At 35.9% G+C, this 24,159-nt stretch overlaps 1 protein-coding gene and 3 non-coding genes across 4 annotated transcripts; 3 read left to right on the top strand and 1 right to left on the bottom strand.

The window, feature by feature from the left end:
- Positions 1-3,883: 3,883 nt before the first annotated feature.
- On the top strand, positions 3,884-4,002 carry LOC117986954 (5S ribosomal RNA). Its single transcript, XR_004674237.1, has one exon. It is a non-coding gene; the product is annotated as a 5S ribosomal RNA (ribosomal RNA).
- Positions 4,003-5,583: 1,581 nt separating this feature from the next.
- Positions 5,584-12,624, top strand: LOC117990307 (aldo-keto reductase AKR2E4-like). Its single transcript, XM_069501823.1, has 7 exons — positions 5,584-5,612; positions 8,570-8,677; positions 9,294-9,467; positions 9,912-10,025; positions 10,512-10,673; positions 11,386-11,592; positions 12,196-12,624. Exons 5-7 carry the CDS (start codon positions 10,554-10,556, stop codon positions 12,418-12,420), a joined length of 552 nt encoding a protein of 183 aa, XP_069357924.1. The 5' UTR covers positions 5,584-5,612; positions 8,570-8,677; positions 9,294-9,467; positions 9,912-10,025; positions 10,512-10,553; the 3' UTR covers positions 12,421-12,624.
- Positions 12,625-14,055: 1,431 nt separating this feature from the next.
- On the top strand, positions 14,056-14,127 carry TRNAQ-UUG (transfer RNA glutamine (anticodon UUG)). The gene has a single exon. It is a non-coding gene; the product is annotated as a tRNA-Gln (tRNA).
- Positions 14,128-17,905: 3,778 nt separating this feature from the next.
- Positions 17,906-17,977, bottom strand: TRNAQ-CUG (transfer RNA glutamine (anticodon CUG)). Its single transcript has one exon. It is a non-coding gene; the product is annotated as a tRNA-Gln (tRNA).
- Between the last annotated feature and the right edge of the window lie 6,182 nt (positions 17,978-24,159).

The raw sequence follows: 24,159 nt of genomic DNA, 5'->3' as shown, positions 1-24,159 counted from the left end.
CATTTAACATGGCTAATATTCTTAAAAAAAAAAATATCGTATCAAAGAACGGTAAGGTGTCATTGACTGTAAATAGATAGGTATAGGTACTGAACAGGAAAATCAATCAATAACCTCTAACGCGGATGTCGGAAGTATCATAAATAATTTATTTATTGATAAGTAATATAGCGGCATATAGCTCATAATCCCCGGTTATTTCCTGAGAAACACAATACCTTACAGTTGAATACCTACCTAGAACTGTTTTATCAGTTTTACAAAAAAAACAAAACTCTCCTCTCAGAGTGAGAAGGGTTTTGGCTATAGTCTACCACGCTGGCCATGTGCGGATTGGTAGACTTCACACACCTTTGAGAACATTATGTAGATCTCTCAGGCATGCTGCATGCAGGTTTCCTCACGATGTTTTCCTTCACCGTTAAAGCAAGTGATATTTAATTACTTAAAATGCACATAACTCCGAAAAGTTAGAGGTGCGTGCCCGGGATAGAACCCCCGACCTCCGATTAGAACGCGGACGTCCTAACCACTAAGCCATCACAGCTTTCACTTTCTAATACCAGACATTATTTGAAATTTCACTACAAGACTTCGAATTAGACCCGAGGCCCTGTTTCGATCGCTCCGCCACTGGTTAGTCTAAAAATGCATATTAAATTAGTAATTATCGGGGCCCTATTAGACTGGGGGCCCTAGACTGTGTTGAGCCCTTAATATGAAGGCGGAACTAACAATACCTATCTTAAATGTCTACTTATGTTCAAGCAAGGTTTTGTCCCGAGGTAAAACGACTAGCTTTACGGGTAATCTATGAACAGTTTAGATGTTATCTATCATTATCACAAGTATCATTAGAACTTGACATTTAACTATACTTAAACATGTTTTTTATTTTTGTATTGGAGACAACCATCAAACCAATAAACCAACAAACAGACACACTTTCGCATTTATAACCTATAAGTAGCTGGTCAATAAACTCATAGGTATATTATTATAGTAACAAGTACTTTTTCACAGTTGTCTATTTACTCACAAATCTGACTCACAGAATAGTATAACGGTACCGACAGCTGCAAAGTCCCGTTTTAAATTCAACAACACGCGTCAGCTTTCAGGAAAACCATTAAAAAAAACTGTCCTACTAACAAGTTCCTACTAAATATAAATTTAGATCGCAGCAGGCCGTGACACGATTCACAATTGTCACATCCACAGTATTCCACGTATGAATATCGTCAATGCGAAAGTTTTTTCCACCTTCTCGCTACTGAATCAATTCTAATGAACACCCTTACTGGCCTAAGAGTTTTCGTTGTTGAAAATGAACGTAGGTATAAGTGGGTAAACACATCTTCTATAGTATAAAAATTAATCACTAAATGTATTGTATTGAGCAAATCTCGAGAACAGCTGAGCCGATTTCGTTAATTCTTTTCTTATAATATTCCTTGAAGTACGAGAAAAAAAAATTTTAAAAAATTTGAATCGACTGTCAGGTGGAATGAAGTTCGCCAGGGTAGCTAGTTGTACATATATTTCAACAGGAAAATACTAACGAAATAAAGAAAGTCCGTGTACTTAAGTAGCCAAGGGAAACAGGTAGTATCTCTTGCAAATTCTACAGTACAATATGAAACTTTATATTCTATCTATTGCAGTTGTAAATTACCTGGTCCTACAATATTTATTTACCTCAACGGGGAATAACAAAAATGCAAGGGTTATTATAATAATTACAATTAAAAATGAATTATACTCGAAAATCACTGACCGGATCGTTTTAAGTGTACCTAATACGTAACGTGTTTCATCAATGGATGATACATTACGAGGGGACTCCCTTATCGCGACCAGCGGCGCTGGCGCGTGTTCATGACCTTATAAACAACGCGCATTCCAAATTCGAATCATTCACGCGCTTGAACTACGAGAGCAAGACGTGCCTCCTACTTATTTAATTTTTTATTTAAAGTTAACAATTCAAAAATGAAGAAGTACTCAGTCGTCGGCAATAAGAAGAAAGTGACCATGGAGAGCAATCCAACAAGTCTCAAAGTTATTGGCAACAATTGTATAGTGAGAGTGACTAGCAATCAAGGAGAAATCGAAGTAATTGGCAATGATTGTAAAGTTGATGTAATTGAAAATCTGGGAACGATCAATTTAGTTGGTAGCGGCGGTATTGTGACCGTTCATAGAAGATGGAGAGGTGATAAAGTGTCCATAGTTGGGCCCAATTGCCACCTAATGGTTGATGGTAAAGACAAATCAACTACAACCCACGAAGCTCAACTATCCCCCTTCAGCAAGGATCTGGATGACGTCATCGAGTCAATATTCTCCTTCGTGATGCGCTGAACTCTAAAAGAATAAACTAGGTTTTTCATTATGCTGAATTTTTGGCCCCAGGAAAAATATTGGGTTTATTTCGTGTTGCGTTTCTGTGACGTGGACTGAGGACATTGTGGTTATCCGTGCTTCGGTAAAGTGACTGAAGGATTACTCCAGTGAAGTGGTTTTAAATGAATACCTAATAAAGTTATTTGCTTCGTAATTTTTATTTTTATTTTCCATCCTTTATTCAAATTTGTTGTCGCCTTGAGTTCTCGACCATTTTTTTCATTCATTCGGATTTCTAAGAATTTACAACTTTATTTTAATGAAAACTAAGGTCTATTTTCAGTTGTGTTAATGTACAAAAAATGTTATTCCCCACAAAAATGACTAGGTAGCTTTTGTTACGAAGAATGTTTTTGTCTATTTAATTGGATAATCAATTTTGCTGTCTAACCGACAATTTTCAATAATAATAATATATTCTGTGGTTATGTAAGCAATGTTTGCTAATAGATTTTTTCAATCTTTAGATTTAGTCTTTTTCAATGATGGTGAAAATTGATTTTACGTGTTATCATCATCATTTTGCATACTTACATAATATGAAGTTTCCTTGCCTCGTCGGTTTGAAAGCGCTAAATTATTATGTTATAATTCCCGCAAAATGCTATTGCGCTGGAACCATTGTATTACGGATACTTGCTTTTATCAATTAGCTGACAAAAACTTGGGCTAAAAATAACTTGCTTTGGAATGTAAATCGTTAAAAGCAACGATCTCTGTAAAAAAAGTAAAAGGGTTTAATGAACTCCGCCTAAAGAACGGAATGTAATTTGAATAACGGAACTATCAATAAACATGATAGGTAGGTAGGTACCTAGATACATAGCCAGATTGTACATCATCATTCAGCATCATCATCATCGTTATAAGTCCCGCAAATTGCTATTGCGCTGGAACCATGTCTCATTAACATCGAAATGACGTCATTCTGACGTAAGCCGAAATAAAAATATACCATCAGCTCGAAACGTCAGTCTAGTGCTGACGTCACTAAAATGTTGGCCACGCGCATTAGCAATTTGCATTTTTGCGCATTAAAAAATTGCTTATAACCGATAAATTTTCACTGCTGGACAAGGACAAGGCTCTTGTGGCGTGTGGCGAAAATCGGAACTAACGCCACCATCTTGTCAAGTGTCACGCTGGCCCCTTATATGCGGTGTTGCAAAGTAAAACATCTAAGTAAATACCTAACTAAAAAAGTAGTACTTCAGTAAAAAATTCAATTTGAGTTTTTCGAACTCTGTATCCGTAATACAGTCCGTACCTATAGTACGCGACAGGTCGAGATGGCAATAAGGGTATGAGGCAGAGGGACGCCCCGCACACCAGCACGTCACCCACGTTTTCCCGCACCGGGTTAGCGCGCGGGCTGTCCCTACCTAGATTGCCATCTCAACCTGTCGCTTACTATATTATGTATAAATATAAAAGTTGACATGCACTTGTACTACTCATGTATTTTATAAACATTGTTGCCAACGTCCATACCATGTTGAATACACCGGTTCTCGTCCGATCACCGAAGTTAAGCAACATCGGGCGCGGTCAGTACTTGGATGGGTGACCGCCTGGGAACACCGCGTGATGTTGGCTTTTTATTTTATTGGTATTTATCTAGTGTTTTGTCTATCCAGTTTTTACTGATTGAAGATCTTTGTAGAGTTCTGTACCTCAAAAGGAAATAAGGATCACTTCGTTGTCTGTCTGTCTGTCGTGTCTCTCAAGAAACCTACATGGTACTTCCCGTTGACCTACAAATATAATCATGAAATTTGGCAGGTAGGCATAGGTCTTACAGCAGACATAAGGGAAAAAATCTGAAAACCGTGAACTTGTGGTTAATTTTTTTAGAAAAGTCGTAGGTACAAGTATTTGCAAAGCCGATCTAATAGGCTACTTGACTCATATCTAATTTCGTCTAATAAATGATTATTTATTATAGTATTTTGCTTAAGACAACGAAATATATCAATAACAATTATTAAAAACGCAGGATGGATATATAAATCCAGTTAAAAAAAAATCAGTTTTTATTTTTATTTGAAACGCAGAAAACGCTGTCAGCCATGATGTGACGTCATTCAATATGTAAACAAAGAAATGTCATCCCTATGTCACGCGGGGACTAACGTAGTATCCATATAATATATAAAATTTAAAGTCCTGACTAACTTATATATCAACGCACAGCCTAAACATCTAAACAGCTGGTCCTAGATACATAAAATTTGGTGGGTGTGTTGAGTGTTCTTTGTAGGTAAAGAGAAGGTATCCACTAGGAAAGGATTTTTTGAATACAATAACGATAATTACTATATTTTTCATGTAAACTAGTATAGAAGTCATGTTTATTAAACTTTAGGAGGTTATGCTGTTGTTTACAAATGCATGACGTCAGAGCACAGATAATCTATCGGCCAAACATGGCCGACAGTGTTTTCACCTGTCTAAGAAAAATATATTTTTAAATTAAAGTTTTACGGTTTTTAGGGCGCAAAAATATATAGTGTTAATTTTTTTGATCTAATAGGACAAATATTAACCATTTAAGACCAACTTAAAAAAAGTGTCAACTAGCCTATTAGCGGGTATTCAAAGGACGTGCCTTAAAGTTTCCTACTTTATTTTCATTTGGCAATCTTGCCAACAGTGATAGTTGAATTTGCCACATTTATATTTATGGTTTTTATATGTTAAATTATTACTTTAGAAGATTCTTTTATTACTTTTACCAATCTCTATGAAATATACTACAACTAGAAATAGGTTTGTCTATATATCAAAGCACATCAAACTTTTTGAACCACTAAAAAGTGGCAAAGTAAGCAGATTAACGGTACCTAGCTATTTATTATATTATAGTCGTCGTAATGTTATTTTGTTTACATTCCTTAGGTAATAGGTTACTATAATAGGTATCTTTATCATGTATGTATGTGTACGTCAATTATTATTACTATCAATAATATTAATATTCTATCAAAATCTTATCTAGAATGATTATATTGATATCCCTGCTGTCGTCATAAAATTACTAGGTACATGCTATTGTGCTGTTACTATTGTAGCATTAAGGTTTTTTACCGTAAGCACTTATTGTAATCGCATACCTAGGTACTCGACATGTGAGATTTTATTATTTATGTAATATCAGTAGTGTGGGATTTTCGATCGAAGACCACAAGTAGAGCTACCAGTACTAGGTAAGTATTTCGTTAAATTGATGGCTTCTTATTTTCATTTTTGCATAAATCTAATGTTATGATACCGTATGTATATCATTTACTAGCAGTTGCCCGCAACTTCGTCCGCGTAAAATTTCTAATTTCTCATGAGATCTGAAATTTTTTTGCCCACTGCAAAAGGCCTGACTTACCTAGGTACTTACTCAGGCGCGGAACCCAGAATACCTAAATGCCAAATTTCATCTCTAACTTTTCAACCCCTCTTTCACCCCCTTAGGGGGAGAATTTAGTTAGATTCTTTCTTGTCTGACACCTACCCCCTAGAAAGAACCTATGTTTCAAATTTCAAGTAAAAATAACAATAGTTAAAACTTTTCTATAAAATCTTTTCCCCCCTATTTTACCACCCTTAAGGGGGGAATTTCCCAAATTGACTTATACAGATTTTATTATTTAAAGCTAATAACCCAAATGTCGATTTTCATGTCTCTTACTTCAAAAACATAGGACTTTCATACAACATTCGACCCCCCCTTTCACCCCCTCAGGGGGGGGGGGAGTTTTTCAAAACCTTTTCTTAGCTGATACCTACGTCCTAGAAAGAACCTACCTTCCGAATTTCAAGTTTGTAGGCTTTATAGTTCCTGAGATTTCGTGATTAGTCAGTGAGTGAGTGGTAGTTCGCTTTTATATAATACCTATATATTTAGATTAGATGTGCAATAAAGATAAAAAAATAGTAAATAGGTATTTTATTTGTAAGTAGATTATTTGTATTAACTTTTAGGACACCTACTGGCAGTGGCGTGCAGGTCATAGAGGCATAAATGCACTGCTTACCCCAGTTGTATCAGCTCAATGCATATTTTTCATTATGACCTGCCAGTAAACATGTTCCTACCTAACTAATGCCTACCCTAGCTTAAAAGTCTGTGCACGCCACTGTCTACTGGGCAACACAAGGATTGATACTAAATATTATTATGTTTACCTACCCTACCACCTCGATTTTTGGGAATGATGAGCAAAAATTAATAAAAAATATTTACGTAGTTAGCCAGGTAGGTATAATAATTAATTGGTTAATTTTTAGGGTTCCGTACTTCAAAAGGAAAAGCCGAACCCTTATAGGATCACTTTGTTGTCTGTCTGTCTGTCTGTCGGTCTGTCAAGAAACCTACAGTAGGGTACTTCCCGTTGACCTAGAATCATGGTATTTGGTAGGTAGGTAGGTCTTATGGCAGACATTAGGCGAAAAAATCTGAAAACCTGAATCTGAGTTTGTGGTTACATGACACAAAAAAAATTAAATTGTGGTCATAAACTTATAATTAGTAGGTACCTTCCTATTGTCAATTTTCGAAGTAAGATAACTACTTATATCAAGTGGGGTATCATATGAAAGGTCTTCACCTCTACATTCTAAAACAGATTTTTATTTATTTTTATGCATCATAGTTTTTGAATTATCGTGCAAAATGTCGAAAAAATACGACTCTAGTACGGAACCCTCGTTGCGCGAGCCTGACTCGCACTTGCTCGGGGTTTTTTATATATTGCCGGAGATATGGATTCAGAAACTCGGTTACTGAAATTCATGTTTAAAAACAGTATTTGAAGGTTTTCCTTCGTTTTTAGGGTTCCGTTCCTCAAAAGGAAAAATGGGAACCCTTATAGGATTACTTTGTTGTCTGTCTGTCTGTCCGTCTGTCTGTCAAGAAACCTACAGGGTACTTCCCGTTGACCTAGAATCATGAAATTTGGCAGGTAGGTAGATCTTATAGCTGCCATTTTGGGAAAAATCTGAAAACCGTGAATTTAGGGTTAGATCACACAAAAAAATTAAATTGTGGTCATGAACTAATAATTAGTATTTTCAACTTTCGAAGTGAGTGACTATATCAAATGGGGTATCACATGAAAGGTCTTCACCTGTGCATTCTAAAACAGATTTTTATTTATTTTTATGCATCATAGTTTTTGAATTATCGTGCAAAATGTATCGAAAAAATACGACTGTAGTACGGAACCCTCATTGCGCGAGCCTGACTCGCACTTGGCCGGTTTTTTTTAGAGATAATTTAATTATCATCAAGAATTATTATAATTACAGTTTTTATTACAGTAACACAATAAGAGCACTCAGCAGGGTTCGTAAAAATCCGATTTTTATAATAAATATTTAAATATCCGATATAACCATAGGTTTTACCTTTTATCATCATGTATGATAAAAGATGCGATTCGTAATGTGCTTAATAAGACATAATATTGTTTTTGTAGTTTAAAAATAAAAATCTAGTTATCTAAAATATCCCTAAAAATGTTATTATAACGGGTAAAATAATTACTATTGTAGCCTGTAGGTGACAGATACAGCTACCATGCCGTTTCGTGTAAATATAGTGTGTCCACACATTTATTGATATTTTCAAAACAAAGCAAAAATAACTTTGTTAAAGAAAGTCCGATCGTAAATAATATTTCAAAACGATAAACTGTTACTGTACTCGGCCTTATATTTTGTATGGCAATTAAAAAGTAATAGTGTATATTTTATAAGAAGATGCACCAGTTTGATTATTTCTAATTTAATTCCAATGATAAAAATGCAAAACTAATGTACCTATTGGCCTAATTTATTGAAACATGTCTAACTCTTAGGTATTATAATAATTACTTTAAGGAGCTGAATTTCAATTTAACTATAGCGTTTAGCAATTGCTGACTGCTGTTCATTCTGAAAAAAAAAACCATTTGATTTAAAATGTTTTTAATTGTTATTTTTAATGCTTTGTTTATATGGATTGTATGTATACATTATTATCTTATAAGAATTTTAAAGTTCCCGGTATAACCCTTTGCTTCATTTGTATAAGTTGTAATTTGTATCCAATTTTAGAAGACGATTCAAAGTTTTTACATTTACCCAATATTTTAATTGTTCTGTTCCAATTTTATTCATTATTTTTCAGAATCCAGTCAATTCAGTATACTATAACACGTTTGCGTCGAATAAATTTAGATTATTGAACGATGGAAACAGAATATCGACACCAGCTTTTGGGACTGCAACGTATACTGTTAGTTATTGTACCTATACATACTTATTTAATAATTTTTATGCCTTGCGTATCTTGGAAACATCCTTATAAGGAGCATTTGTAGTCAAATGTGTCAAAAAGTGATTCAAAAAAGCAACAATTATAGGATTGGTTAATAGGTATTAATATCGGCATAATATGTCTTTCGTTGGTGTGGTTGAAGCTTTATAGTGAGCGATTGAAAATTTCTGTGGCGCCATCTAGTTCGTTGTAATTTTTTTCGTCACGGGCCCATAACCTGTAATAGTTGTATGATTATTAAGTTTTGATTTATGTGTATGATCCTTTTATATGAGTATGAATATTGCTACTGTCAATACATAGACCGTCACAGGAACATCTTAATTTATTTAGTAGGTACTCAGCTATTTGTTTCTAAAAGAATTAACAGATCCCAAGTCTTTAGCAATGTGGAGAAAACACTGTACCTACTTACCCAAAAATTATGCTATAGTGAAAGTGATTACGATTAAAAAGTTATGATTAACTTTTGATCAATAGTTGTAGTAATCATTCTCATTATACTTGGTATAATTTAATAATTTTATTCTAAAAGCAAATAAATACTTAAAGTATATTTCTTTAACGTTTTTAGGTCAATGAAATAAATGATACTATTACTCAATCAGTCTATTGGGCGATAGAAAGCGGTTTTAGGCATATAGATACTGCTGCATTTTACGCTAATGAAGATTTAGTGGGACAGGGTATTAAAAAGGCAATACGCCGCGGGATCGTGAAGCGGGAAGACTTATATATTACTTCTAAGGTAAGCTCCTTTTATGATGTATATAATAATATATAGTGACGCAGTTAAAAAATCTGTTAACTACTCCCCACGTCCATATCCTATCCGCGGAAAAAGTTAGCATAGCGCTCTCTCTGTTACGACTGCTTCGTGTGCGGGATTTTCTAAATTCAAATTACATTACATCCCTTAAGACGTAATGGATTTCAGTACAACTTTACATCCCTTGAGGCGTAATGGATTTCAGTACAGCATTACAATCCGGCTTAGTCATAGGAATGTTATGATGTACTTTACACTTAGCTAACAGGTCTGTAATATGGCATTTTAGAGCGAGTGGTGTGAAAAATCACTCGATGCCTCGGCTTTGTCGGTAGGGTGGTACCTAGTCATCTACTATACTCCGTCGGTTATCACTGAACCATATTGCACACAATAAAAAAGTAAAAAAAAAACGATTTTTAGCTGCCATTGGACGTAGGTACAGTCAAAAAAGTGGTGCGAGCTATTGAACTATCCCTGAAGAGATTGCAGTTAGACTATGTTGACTTGTACCTTATTCATCAGCCGTATAATGTGGTAAGTATTTAATTTTATTATTCATTCACCATTTCAACCTGTCTCCGGCTCAATACTGAGCACAAGACTCCTCTCAGAATGAGAAGGTTCATGTCCACCAGTCATCACGCTGGCCGAGTGCAGTTTGGCAGACTTCACAGTTGACACACCTTTGGAAACATTATGGAGAATTTTCAGAGAACTCACGTCACTCACGGTTTTAAGTAGGTGTGATTATAATAATTTTGTTAAAACTTAAGTATAGTTCTTGCATTTCACGAAGGCCACTGACTCATGCTTGTGTTTAAGTCGTATCGGTATACGTAAGATACACTAAATGTGTGCGTTTGACAGCGCTTGTTCGCAACTGATTGGTCCGACATGCACGCACACTTACTCAATGACCATGTACACGACTTTACCACAAGTAAATTTCACTAGCCTTCGTGAATTGCAAGAACTGTGCAATTTCTTTGATTTAATTTAAAATTAATTTTATTTCCTTAGTTTGGAATAAGGAAATTTGATCTCCTGGATATCTGGTATGGCATGGAAGAGGCAAAAAGGTTGGGTTTGACAAAGTCCATTGGCGTTTCAAATTTCGAGAAAGAACATTTTGATCTCATCTTGCCTTATTGCACAACACTACCTGCTGTTAACGAAATTGAGGTAAAATCATAGTTAGATATAAGTGCTTCCCTTTCCAATTTTATCTTTTTGCTTTTTTACTATTATTAGTTTTTGGTACAAATAAAAAGAAAAAACCTCAAACTCTCTACCCATTGCCAGCCCACTATTGAGCACGGGTCTCCTCTCAGAATAAGAAGGGTTTAGTTTAGATCCTAGTCTACAACGCCGCGCTGGCCAAATGTGGATTGGTAGACTTCACAAGTTCACACACTTTTGAGAACAATAAAAAAACTCTCTCAAGCATGCAGGTTTCCTCACGATGTTTTTCTTCACCGTTAAAGCAAAAACGTACATACCCTAGCTTCGATAAAAAGAGGTGCGTGCCCTATCATTAGGTCCCTTTACTATTTGCTCTACGTGATCAAATCAGAAATGAGGAGATCCGTAGGAGACCTATAGAGTAACCGACATACGAGTAGCTCAACGGATTGCGAAGCTGAAGTGGCAATGGGCAGGGCACATAGTTCGTAAAACCGATAGACGTTGGGGTTCCAAGGTGCTGGAATGGCGTCTTGCACCGGAAGACTCAGTGTTGGAAGACCGCCCACTAGGTGAATGGACGACATCAGACGAGTCGCAGGGAGCCGCTGGATTCAGGCGGCGCAAGACCGTGGCGTGTGGAAGTCCCTACAAGAGACCTATGTCCAGCAGTGGACGTCTATCGCTTGATGATGATGATGATTTTTTGCAGGTTAACCCTACATTCACAAATACAGAATTGGTGGAATATTGTCAGGAGCAGGGGATTATTGTGATGGCTTATGGACCCCTAGGTTACACGGTCCCTAGGCCCTGGGCCCGTAATAATCGACCACCTCCTTCGTTGAACGACCCCGTGTTGGTGAAAATGGCCAATAAATACAACGTTACTACTAGTCAAGTTACCCTCCGTTTTTTGGTAAACATATTATATTCTTTTTGATTGATTGATATTACTTACCTATCAAATTTCTCGGATATTTTAAGAAGATAAGATAATCTATACTAATCTATATATATATATTTCTATACTAATGTTATAAAGAGGTAATGTCGTTAAGTTTGTTTGTAGGGGGTAATCTTTGGAACTACTGAACTGACTTTAAAAATTCTTTCACCAGTAGAAAGCTACACTATTCTTGAGTGACATAGGCTAATTATATTTTATTTTTAAAAATATAGAAATCCGTTCGAAAATTGCAATAAAGTGACAAAAGCCGTCTCATCTGTGAGCTTCCGTGGCGTGCGCTGCCTATAGTTAAAGTTACACAAAAACAATGTTCGGTGGTTAATTGTTCCTCTTAAACAGCTCTAAAAAAAGTCCGCAATAGCATATATCTATCTTTTACAGTAGGCTCACAATAATCATTTTTATGGTTTGGAAATGTGGTCTAAAAGAAAGCTTTACTTTCGGAGGTGTTTTTACTATCATAGTATTAAACCTTATCAAAATAAAATTTTAAAAACCTAAATCAACTCGCGGGCATCATCTAGTTAAAATATAAACATGTGTTCATTACAGATGGATCTTGGCCTCATACCAATACCGAGGTCCACCAACAAAAAGCATATTCAGTTGAACATTGATCTATTCAAGTTTTCTCTTACTGATGAAGAAGTGGAGAGAATCAGCAATTTTAACATAAACAGACCAGTCTACGCCGTGACTCCAGCTCAAATTGCCGAAGCTTATGAAGAGAGAATGCAGCACGGAAATGAGCGTAATAGAAAATTATATCCATTGTAAAATTATAAATTCTTTTAAGAGTTCTTAAGAAAACAGAGTTTTTATATTGTATAGAAAACTAGCTGATGCCCGCAACTTCGTTCGCGTGGAATTAGATTTTTAAAAATCCGGTGGGAACTCTTTGATTTTCCGGGATAAAAAGTATCCTATGTCACTCTCCAGGTCTTTATTTATACCCTTGCAAAAAATCACGTCAATCCGTTGCACCGTTGCGACGTGATTGAAGGACAAACCTCAATCATTCGAATACCAACTAAGTAGGTAATCGAAACTTGATATCAAGAATTATTATTTACTAGCTAATTTATGCTCGCGACTTCGTCCGCGTGGATTACACAAATTTCAAACCGCTATTTCACCCCCTTAGGGGTTGAATTTTCAAAAATCCTTTCTTAGCGGATGCCTACGTCATCCTAAATATATATAAAAGCTATCTGCATGCCAAATTTCAGCCCGATCCGTCCAGTAGTTTGAGCTGTACGTTGATAGATCAGTCAGTCAGTCAGTCACCTTTTCTTTTTTATATATTTAAGATTACTTTGACAATACCCGCGACTTAATCCGTGTGGATTTATATTTTTTTAAATCCCACCCCATGGGAACTCTTTGACTTTCTGGGACCCGGCAAAGTGAGAGTCAGACTCGCGAGTTCCGTATTATAGTCGTATTTTTTCTACATTTTGCACGATAAATCAAAAAAAAAGTAATCCAAAAAAAGCCGGCCAAGTGCGAGTCAGTTTCGCGCAATGAGGGTTCCGTACTACAGTCGTATTTTTTCGACATTTTGCAGGATAATTCAAAAACTACATAAAATAAATAAAAATCTTTTTTAGAATGCACAGGTGAAGACCTTTCATAATATGAATAGCTCCATACTCCCACTTGATATAGTTATCTTACTTCGAAAATTGAAAATACTAATTATTAGTTCATGACCACAATTTAAATTGGCTGATGATGATGATGAACACATTTTAATTTTTTTTTGTGATGTAGCCTCAATTTCACGGTTTTCAGATTTTTCTCCTTATAAGACCTACCTACCTGCCAAATTTTATGATTTTAGGTTAATGAGTACCCTGTTAGTTTCTTGACAGACACGACAGATAGACAGACAGACAGACATACCAGAAAGATCCTATAAGGGTTCCTTTTTTCTTTTGAGGTACGAAACCCTAAAAATTAGTAATTTCCCGGCATGCGAGCTATCTCTACCTATACCAAATTTCGAAAAAACCGGTAGAATGCCCGGCCTTGAAATGCTGGCAGACAAACCCTTTCACTTTAGGTATGCTTAATAGTTAATACCTATTAGTTATATGGATTAGGTATTTTTTTTTTTCAATTTTTATTTGTTTACAAAGATAAATGACTTACAATTTTTCCTCCTTCCAAATAAAGTCAAAGTCAAAGTCAAATGATTTATTCAAAATAGGTAATTAATAACTCTTTTTGAAGGTCAGATAAAGTCAGAAATAGTTCCAATAATATTATAATGTTAGTATAACAATATGTGATCCTGCCAAAGGAGTGCTTAGACACTCGTACTAAGCTAGCTTGTGTTATAACGTATTCCTACTTAGTATAAAAATATTATGATCACATTATTTTCGCAATATATCTCACGCCCTATCTGGTTCCATGGTGTAATGGTTAGCACTCTGGACTTTGAATCCAGCGATCCGAGTTCAAATCTCGGTGGAACCTGGCATACTTTTTAGAATTCTAATTTTCCATAGTTGTCTAGAATAACAGCTATTCAGTTTTGAGCCTTTTATATTAACTACAAGTAACAGTGATTTTTTAAAATAAAATAAGTACCTAGGTATGATGAAATTGAGACCATTTTTTTTTGCTTTTTTTGAAGTCATTTAAAATGAAAACATTAAGCTTCTCTTTCTGTTCATGTAAATCTAAATATATAAAAAAAAAATTACAAAAAAAATAAAAACCGACTTCGATACACAAACACTAAAAATTGAAAAATAATTTAATTTATTACCGAATATAATATTATGTATACAAGAGTTAATATAGTTCCATAATAATACTTTTTGGTGCCGGTGCCAATTAGCTTTAGCTGCGCGAATCGTCTAGACTTCATATTTTTATGAGACTCCACAATGGCACCTCATTGGCACCGACCCCAAAAAATATTATTATGGAACTATATTAACTCTTGTATACATAATATTATATTCGGTAATAAATTAAATTATTTTTCAATTTTTAGTGTTTGTGTATCGAAGTCGGTTTTTATTTTTTTTGTAAAATTTTTTTATTTCACAATTTTTAGTGGCCCCATGGAATTATGCTATGACTGGTTAAAAATCTACTGTTTACTAGGCTATTACACTGATCGCGAGCAATTTACTCTTATCCGTTGAGGAGTTCCAGTATCTATCTTCGAAGATGTTCATCAGATCTTCACCAAATTGAAATGGGACCAACTTTGAACTATACCCTTTCAAACAAAAAAAGAATTTTCAAAATCGGTCCAGGCGTCTTTGAGTTATCGGGGAACATACATAAAAAAAAAAAAAAAAAAAAAAAAAAAAAAAAAAAAAATTCCGACGAATTGAGAACCTCCTCCTTTTTTTGAAGTCGGTTAAAAAGGAAAAGGTGACTGACTGACAGACTGACTGATTAACTGACTGACTGATCTATTAACTTTTAACGCACAGCTTAAACTACTAGACGGAAATTTGGCATGCAGATAGCTATTATGACGTAGCTTAGGCATCCGCTAAGAAAGAATTTTTGAAAATTCAACCCTTAAGGGGGTGAAATAAGTCCACGCGGACGAAGTCACGAGCGTAATATAAGCTAGTATAGTATTATAATAAGCATAATATTTTACTTATTTTAACTTTTTATCCATGTAGTAGGTACCTATAACATATATACTACATAATATGTAGTAGGTAGGTATACTAGGTATAGTTTTAGGTTTTTGCCTTTCTATTAGAAATTCTTGCTTCAGTCCAGACACAGGTCAAACACATAACTCTCCTTTCCTTTGGGCTTCGTCCCAGTCGAGTAAAAAGGTAGGAAGGTAGGTATATACCTCAGTATTAGGTATACCTACCTGCCTAACTAGAATTTTTCTATCAAAATACCAATACAATACCTAAAAACAACCACACCTGTTTAACAGTAAACTACACCTTAAAACATCAGCCAGGCACGTCAAGTCCCGTTAACCCACTAAAGGCCTCGCCTCAGGCCTCTTGGGTCCCGTAGGTTTTAATGAAAAAGCATCAAATTTCATAATTGAGGAGACCGCGCCCCGCCCCTGTCTTCGGGGAGCCACAATTTATTAATCAGAAATAATAATTCACAGGTAATGCCCGCCTGTCGTACGTGAACCAGGGCTTGATAAGCATCGTGTACAGCGGAATCGGAAGGGTTAGGCCCGGTGCCACCATTTTGCTACTGTTCGTTTAAACGTTGTTTAGGGATGATTTATTCAATCGTCGGATAACTCAATCATAAAATGAGAAAGTGTGTTTGTATGTTGGTTTGTCCTTAATCACGCCGCAACGGAACAACAGCTGTTAAATAGTGTTATTTTTTGCATGGATATAATGTTCGTCCCGGAAATTGTAAGAGTTCTAACGAGTTTTTCATTCCTCTTTCTTGATTCGATTTTTCATATACTTACCTACTTATACCAAAATAAAAATATTTAGTTGACTCTTCTTTTACCTAGACACCATGATATTATCAGTCAACATTATTATGCTCTTATTAAAATGATATAAGTAATAATATTATATTATTATGTATGGTATTATTATACATATAATTATGTACAATTATATCTAAGCATAAGCGTTTTATTACTGTATTTGACCATACCTATCTATTCATATTCTTAAACTTACTTAGGTACACTCAGCACTACAGTTTCTACAATAGTTTTTATAAAAAAAATATAGCTGTAGACGTGAGGAAAACTACCTTCAAAGCCGTATTAAGAAGGCTACTGCTGCTACTGGACACGCCCGTCTGCTACAAGCATGACAAGACTGACCATGGGGTAACGAACTCTTTTTAAGAAAACTATCTGGGGATTTCCCATGGTTAGGGTCGCATCATTGAATTTATTGCATCGACGATGATTATGTCTTTAAATTGCAATATATTTTTAGAAGAAACAAGAAACTTACCACCTGCAGTCTGTTTTGCTTCATATCCTATTGGTAGAGATCGCTAATTACTTAAGGCCGCCTTTTGTATCTTCCTTCTGTGTGTGTTTTTTGTTCTTTAATTGTAATCCTTCTTGTGGTGGTACAAATAAAGTGTATAATAATAATAAACTTGTAAAATTTCGAAATCATTAGTTAAGCCCCGATTAACTTTAACCTCGTAAATTGTGCCACTCGACCGACATAGATTTCAACCCGTAGCACGCCACAACTCCCAAGCGACGGTGCTGCCAGCGAAAGAGTTAGCATTTTTTAATTAAACTAATCAGTTAATACGTCAAGGCGCGCCTGTTGCCTCCAAAATGTTTTATTATAACAAACTAATGGCGACCGCTTCAAGTTTCAAGTTCTTTACTCTTGGGACATGCGTGTACACGTAGATGACATAAAAAGTTGTAAAACGGCTAAATTAGGTCATTTTGATATGATTTTACGAAGCTGCCTTGAATCGTGTGTTATCAGTGAGTGACAATGGGGTTCCCTTGGGGGAGGGGGTGCGGCAACCCTGCTAGAAGCTACCAAAAGATGGTTGAGCATTGGTAGGGTAGGGACAAATCAAAGTACCTAAATCTTTTTTTCGTATGAATCGTCACAAAAATGATCTTTAAACTGAGTCACTTGATAAAAAAAACCCGGCCAAGTGATAGTCAGGCTCGCGCACCGAGGGTTCCGTAGTAAAGTCGTATTTTTATGACATTTTGCACGATAAATCAAAAACTATGATTCATAAAAATAAATAAAAACCAGTTTTAGAATCCACAGATGAAGGCCTTTCATTTGATACCCCACTTGATATAGGTAGTTATCTTACTTAGATAATTGAAAATACTAATTATTAGTTCATGACCACAATTAAATTTTTTTTGTGTGATGTAACCACAAATTCAAGGTTTTACCTAATGTCTGCTATAAGACCTACCTACCTGCCAAATTTCATGATTCTAGGTCAACGGAAAGTACCCTGTAGGTTTCTTGACAGACAGACAGACAACAAAGTGATCCTATAAGGGTTCCATTTTTCTTTTTGAGGAACCCTAAAAATAAGTAAAAAATAGATTCGTACTTTATTCAATGAGCTCTAGAGTCTAAATAATGATACTCCACATGGTAGCGGCATAAAATCAAAAGGTACATTAGTATAAAATGTATGTAGGACCATAAAAAACTGTATACTCGTGACACTTTTATTAAAAAACTAGCTATAAAAGTTTCATGGACAGTACAAAATTAAGAAAAAAGTGTAAAATATAAAATATATTTTTTACAAAAAAGTTAGGTTCCACCGAGATTTGAACTCGGATCGCTGGATTCAGAGTCCAGAGTGCTAACCGTTACACCATGGAACCGCTTGGCAGAGACGACGAAAAAGTGTACGGCTACGTAAAATTAAAATTTCCAAAATGAAATGGAAATAGTTCAGTAAAAATATATTTTTACTGAACTATTTTCATAAAATCTAAAAGTGGTGACTGACTTCAAATATTGCGCCAAGGTACTTACGTTTGTTACTCGCATGTTCGATTACGTTCGATGAAATTAAATGATAATATACCTAAGTGGATCAGCGGCCATCATAATTCCTAGGTACCTACTTATTTCTATCTCTATGACGTAATAAGATGATGCCCGTGACTTTGCCCACGCAGATTCTGTTTCTAAAATTCCGTGGGAAGTGGGAACTCTTTCTTTAATTTTCCGGGACCAAAATATGTATGTTCACCCCCGGATGGGCCGAGCTAACAAACAGATAGACACATTTTTGCATTCATAATAATATTAATAGTTTGGAATATGGATTAGTATAGAAATAGGGAAAGCAACGGTAGGTACCTACCATTAGGTATTATTCACAACAATTTTATTCTCCCCGCAGAAAAAAACATACTTAGGTAGGTAGGTATTTATATAATAATTTTTAGATCTTATAATATTTTTTAGATCTGGTTATTTAGTTTGAAATACTTAGTGTACAATCCAAATAATAAAAAGATTCCAACGAATTGAGAACCTCCTCCTTTTTTGAAGTCGGTTAAAAAGAGAATAATAGCTTTTGATATATTCATGTCTAAGAATTATTTCAAGTTTATCATTAGACTTTTTCCCGATTTACCCACTGCACCGTGCGCGGCCAAAAGTGATCTTCAAATCTTTCAAGTGGCCAATCGATCCTGTCCTAATTTAAATAGTTATAAATATTATAGTTATAGATTGTTTACTAACAAATAGGTTTAAGTTTCGTGTAATTACTAACACCAATATGATCCTTGTTGGTCGAAATAAAAACATTTTATTTTTATAAACCTATTCGAAAACTCATCCCATTATTAAAATTATTAACGGATCATTAGTTGATTTACCTACCCCCTCTAATATTTCTAGATGATGAAATTTTGGATCCTTACTAGCTTTATGCTTAATAATTCAAATTATTACAGGACTATTCTTAACTATATATTACACAGCTAATATTGAAACAGCATTCTTCAGAATTAATTATATTTGCCGAAATGTAAATTATGGTTGATTAATTCGAACTTTACATGCTAATGGAGCATCTTTTTTTTATATTTGTATTTAAGAAAAAGACAGTCGGCTAATTTTGGCTTCGTCATCATTTCCGCTCATCACTTTCGGCCGCGTACTGTACCTAGTCAGGAAAGAAGTTCCAATCATAACTCAAACTTTGCAAACCCTCAATAAGGTATAAGTACAGGTAACTCGATAAACCTTCAAGAAACGATCAAGAATATTCAATCGCATCAAATATGGCGGGCAGCTGTCAAATATAACCACATAGGATGGACACATACGAAGTACGAACTCCTTTACGTGAATGTTAAAACATGGAATGTAATAGCACCAATAGGGAGCTGGTGGTATTTTCGGCATACCATTAGCTCATGGTTGTGAATGATTTATATGTTTACTCATGAGTCGATCATGATAATATAGTACGTGACAGGTCGAGAAGGCAAACGGGCAGGGAACGCCCCGCACACCCGAGCTAACCCAGTGCGGGCGAGCGCGGGTGACGTGCGGGTGTGCGGGGCGTCCCCCCGCCTTCTACCCCGATTGCCATCTCGAGGTTAATGAGGTGGCACAGTCAGTTTACTTCTGGCTTACTTCTGCAAGTTTTTAACCGACCTTAAAAAAAGGAGTAGGTTCTCAAATCATCGGAATCTTTGTGTTTTTTTACGTATTGTTCCCCGATTACTCGAAGACGCCTAGCGATGAGCGAACGGTAGCGTACATTTGGTGAAGATCTGATGTTCTTCGACGATGGAACTCCTCAACGGATAAGAGCAAATTGCTCGCGACCAGTGTAATAGCTCAGTAAATAGTGGATTTTTAACCAGCCCCCCGATTGTGTAAGAAAAACGTATTCATCGTTATCGTAATCGTCAAAAAAATTCTGCCCTTTGATTGGTTGATTCGCTGTTTACATTTTTTCACAATTCGGAAAGAGATAACGTAACGGTTTCGTAGAGCGTTGTGTCTGTCGTTGACCGACAAAACGTCACATAGGTATGAGGGACAGAGGCAGCGCTCTACAAAGCCGAAATCTCATTCTAAAGGAAGATGTTCAATATTTCTTGCCGGCTACTGTAAGTATGGTATAACTTATCATGATCACCATATTCAACTTGTGCCACACGAGTTACCGATTTCTGTCACCAGCTCTTCAGGTATAAATTTTTTGGGGCAAAGTGGCGAAGAGTCCCGGGGCGCGCGGTTTATCCCTCATTGTAACTCGATAAGATATTTATTGGCGGGAAACATTTGAAAATGGAATGGCTCCTTGGCGGTTACTAGACGTCGCCATAACGCGCACGTCCGCCGGCATTCTACATTTTTATTTTGTCAATATTTAATGTGATGCCCAGAAGGATGGTGGTGCACACGAGATCGTAGAGATGGGATAAAAGACGTGGACTATTCATAGCAGGAGTAGCTGTCCCGCTCTAGGACATATAGGGTCTACCTTATTTTTTTTAATAAAAATGGCGAGCAAACGAGCAGGCGGGGGTCACCTGATGTTAAGTAATTACCGCCGCCCATGAATATTATATTTTGTAGTACCAGAGGAACCACCAATGCGTTGCCGGCCTTTCAGGAATTTGTTGGTCCGCCCCTTGAATAACCCCATGTTGTAATCTAATGGGAACACCGCCGAAAGTAGTTGACTCCACAGTTTGCATGTGCGTGGGTAAAAGGATCTGGCGCAACGGGTGGTCGAAGTGCTCCAGACACCCAGGTGGTGAGGGTGGAATTGTTTGCGGAGGCGTGCCGTGCGGAAAAAGGAGGGTGGAATAAGATCAACGTGGAAGCTTTTCAACGAGCCCAGCTAATTAAACCAGGTTGGTTATCCCCGCGTTTCCACCACTTGGGTGGGTACAAGCAGAAGAAGCGCCGGAACTTGAAACTCTCAAGTGTGGCACAAGCTGAAAAATAGTCACTGCATCTCCTCTGGTTGAAATATTAAGCTTATTTCAAACTCATCATCATCATCATCAACCGATAGACGTCCACAGCTCTTGTAGGGACTTCCACACGCCAACGATCTTGCACCGCCTGAATCCAGCGGATCCCTGCGACTCGTCTGATGTCGTCCGTCCACCCAGTGTAGTTATATCAAACTACGGGATATAAATTATATTATAAACCGTTTTTCTTTAGATATCTCAGGATTTGTCTCCCAACTATAATGCCAAGTGTACTGCAGGCATACATTTGTAAGCGGACGCTTAGCGACCGGCATAAAATATTGTTTTTTACCAATACCTGAGCTGGGAATACCACATTTAACTTCGAAACTGGTGCAGTGGTACAAAATCACTTAGTGAAGAAAATCCTCTAAGGCTCTATGTTACAAAAACTTTTTTTTTAAATCTGTTATTTTGTAAGGGGCTTTTAACACAAATACTTAATATGTGTTTGATGAAAAAACCTTCAAAGAAAGAGTAAATAGGCATCTTCTAGGCAAGCGCGCTCCAATCTAGACCTAGAATGTTTTTATTCGCATGATTGTCGTCAAGCGCATGCCTATCACTACCCATAATATTATAAATGCGAAAGTGTGTTTGTTTGATGGTTTATTGGTTTTATATACATATAGAAGTCAGGAATAAGAATCTAGGAATATTTTCTATATATGTATAAAAACCAGCCAAGTGCGTCGTATTTTTTCGGTATTTTGCACAATAATTCCAAAACTGTGATGCATAAAAATAAATAAAAATCTGTTTTAGAAATGTTGCCCTTTCATATGATTAATGATACCTCACTTGACATAGCTATCTTTCTTCGAAAATTGGAAATACTAATTCCATATTAGTTCAAGACCACAATTTAATTTTTTTTGTGTGATGTGACCACAAATTCACAGTTTTCAGATTTTCCCCCTAATGTCTGCTATAAGACCTACCTACCTGCCAAATTTTATGATTCTAGGTCAACGGAAATTACCCTATAGGTTTCTTGACAGACCGACAGACAGACAGACAACAAAGGGATCCTATAAGGGTTCCGTTTTTCCTTTTGAGGTGCGGAACCCTAAAAACTCTGTTTTCTTAAGAAGTTTTAAAAGAAATATACCATGCAAATCAGTCAAGGGTTTCAGACACGTCTCCCGGACAAGTATTTACGAGCGGCAGTATGAAAAAACTTTTCAAACTACCCACTTTTCATTTCAAACGTAATCTACGACGACAAATGGTTCGGACCTGACTGCGTTTTGTTAGGGCTTTTTTGTTTTCTTGTGTCATTTGTTTTGTTTTTTTTTATGTCTCGAGTTAAACCTTTTTCTTTGGGAAATCAGAAAAAGGGTGGAACTTGGAAGTTATTAAACTCTGGGAGGAGGTAGGTACCAACTATTTTTTTGGTACGCCATTTTACCGCTTTAGGAGTTGGTTTTCGTAAAATATTTTCTTAAAGTATGCCAACACCTTATAACCTAAGTGCATAAAATTCAATTTTGTAGTATAAAGCTGAAAATTTCGTGAGTAGTCTGTGAGTTGTATTGTAGGTACTTGTACCTTCTTCCTTCCGGTACCTAAAAATATCTTCTCACATAATGGTCTGATGGAGTTTCATCAAAATCTGTTAAACTGTTGGTCCATGAAAAGCTAGGAGACAGACAGACAGAGACATTTTCGCATTTATAATATTATCAATAATAATGTATGGAGTATGGAAGTATGGATGGATAACAAAATTACCACACTGACACCACATTATAGTATCTACATTGCACCCGTGCGAAGCCAGGGCGGGTTTAAGTAAGTAGGTACCTAAAACCCACCCCCTACACAATCAAACCCCAACGCAACCCTTTGGAAGTAATACCTCGGGACGATTTGTTCAGCCGTCGCCGGCGACACCATATTACTGGGAAGACTGATGGTCCGACCACTCGGTCTTTTAATAAAATGTTTACTTCGCTGGTACAGGACAATAGTGGTATTTTAGATACTGAAGGATTTTAAGCACAGACTCATGTGTTTTAAGTGTGTTGTTTTATGCATTTATTTATTTAGTAACATCTTAGAAGTTAGAACACCTTATTACTCAATAAAAACCTATTTACGTAAATCATATTATTCTAAAATCCCTTTTCTAAAGCACTATTCCATCTCCAGGTACATATTTAGTTTATTTTAGTAATAACTTTTTGACGACGTTTAATTTTAAGTTGGTAGGTAAGGTTTATTTAAGTTTGTATGTTTTATTTTATATTTTTAAGTACTTTTAATTTAGATAAATGTTTATTTAATAGAATTGTATGTTATTATTATTTTAAGATACAATAAAATTTAAAATTTTAGTAATTATTTACTAGTTTTATAATTCTTCTTCTTTACTCTTCTTGTGAAAGTCCAATCAAAAATAGAGAAGCAGGAAGTGGTTCATGGACTCATTCACATGAAACAACTGAATCACATACCTTCATCACTAAGATCTAAATATGGTATCATTATTTTACGATTTGACATTAGCTAATGTCAAAACGTGTTGTTTATTTAAAAATCCGACTGTACGTCGAATACAACTTCCCAACTTGTCATCTTACATTCAGGAATATTATAAAGTTTATCATTAAAAATAATTGAAAATAGAAAATCCTTGCCTTGCCGACAGTTTGAGTGAAAATCACAATCTGAAAAGCCCATTAGCAACAAATCACCGAAAAGGTTGTTTAACATACCCCGGACGAAAACCGACGATTTGGGCAAAATAAATCCATTCTATTTACTGGGCACTAAAAAGAACCCAAATAAAACATCGACGATTTTCCATTAAAGGCCCTGTCTGCTGAAATCGCTAACGAGCTGGGCCTGTATCACTATCTTTTTTTCGCCTATAATTTTGATATAAATCTATCCCACTCACACCCTAGTGTGAAATCAGTCCGACAAATTAAATCCCGCCTCAGATTATTACATAGCTCAGTGACTGTTCATAAATAACCCAGAGGGTGGCGAAAATGTACTGAACAGTGAACGCGCTCTGTACCCGTAGTACAAGATTT

Source organism: Maniola hyperantus, chromosome 1, assembly GCF_902806685.2.
Source record: "Maniola hyperantus chromosome 1, iAphHyp1.2, whole genome shotgun sequence".
Classification (NCBI taxonomy): domain Eukaryota; kingdom Metazoa; phylum Arthropoda; class Insecta; order Lepidoptera; family Nymphalidae; genus Maniola; species Maniola hyperantus.
The sequence above is the reverse complement of the archived record's forward strand: the minus strand, read 5'-3'. Positions and strand labels throughout refer to the sequence as shown.

Excerpts from the sequence above, each read along its gene's own strand:
- LOC117990307 (XM_069501823.1), top strand. The coding sequence starts at position 10,554 with ATGGAAGAGGCAAAAAGGTTGGGTTTGACAAAGTCCATTGGCGTTTCA. Across the intron at positions 10,674-11,385 it reads CTGCTGTTAACGAAATTGAG|GTTAACCCTACATTCACAAA; the intron begins GTAAAATCATAG and ends GATTTTTTGCAG. Across the intron at positions 11,593-12,195 it reads AAGTTACCCTCCGTTTTTTG|ATGGATCTTGGCCTCATACC; the intron begins GTAAACATATTA and ends TGTTCATTACAG.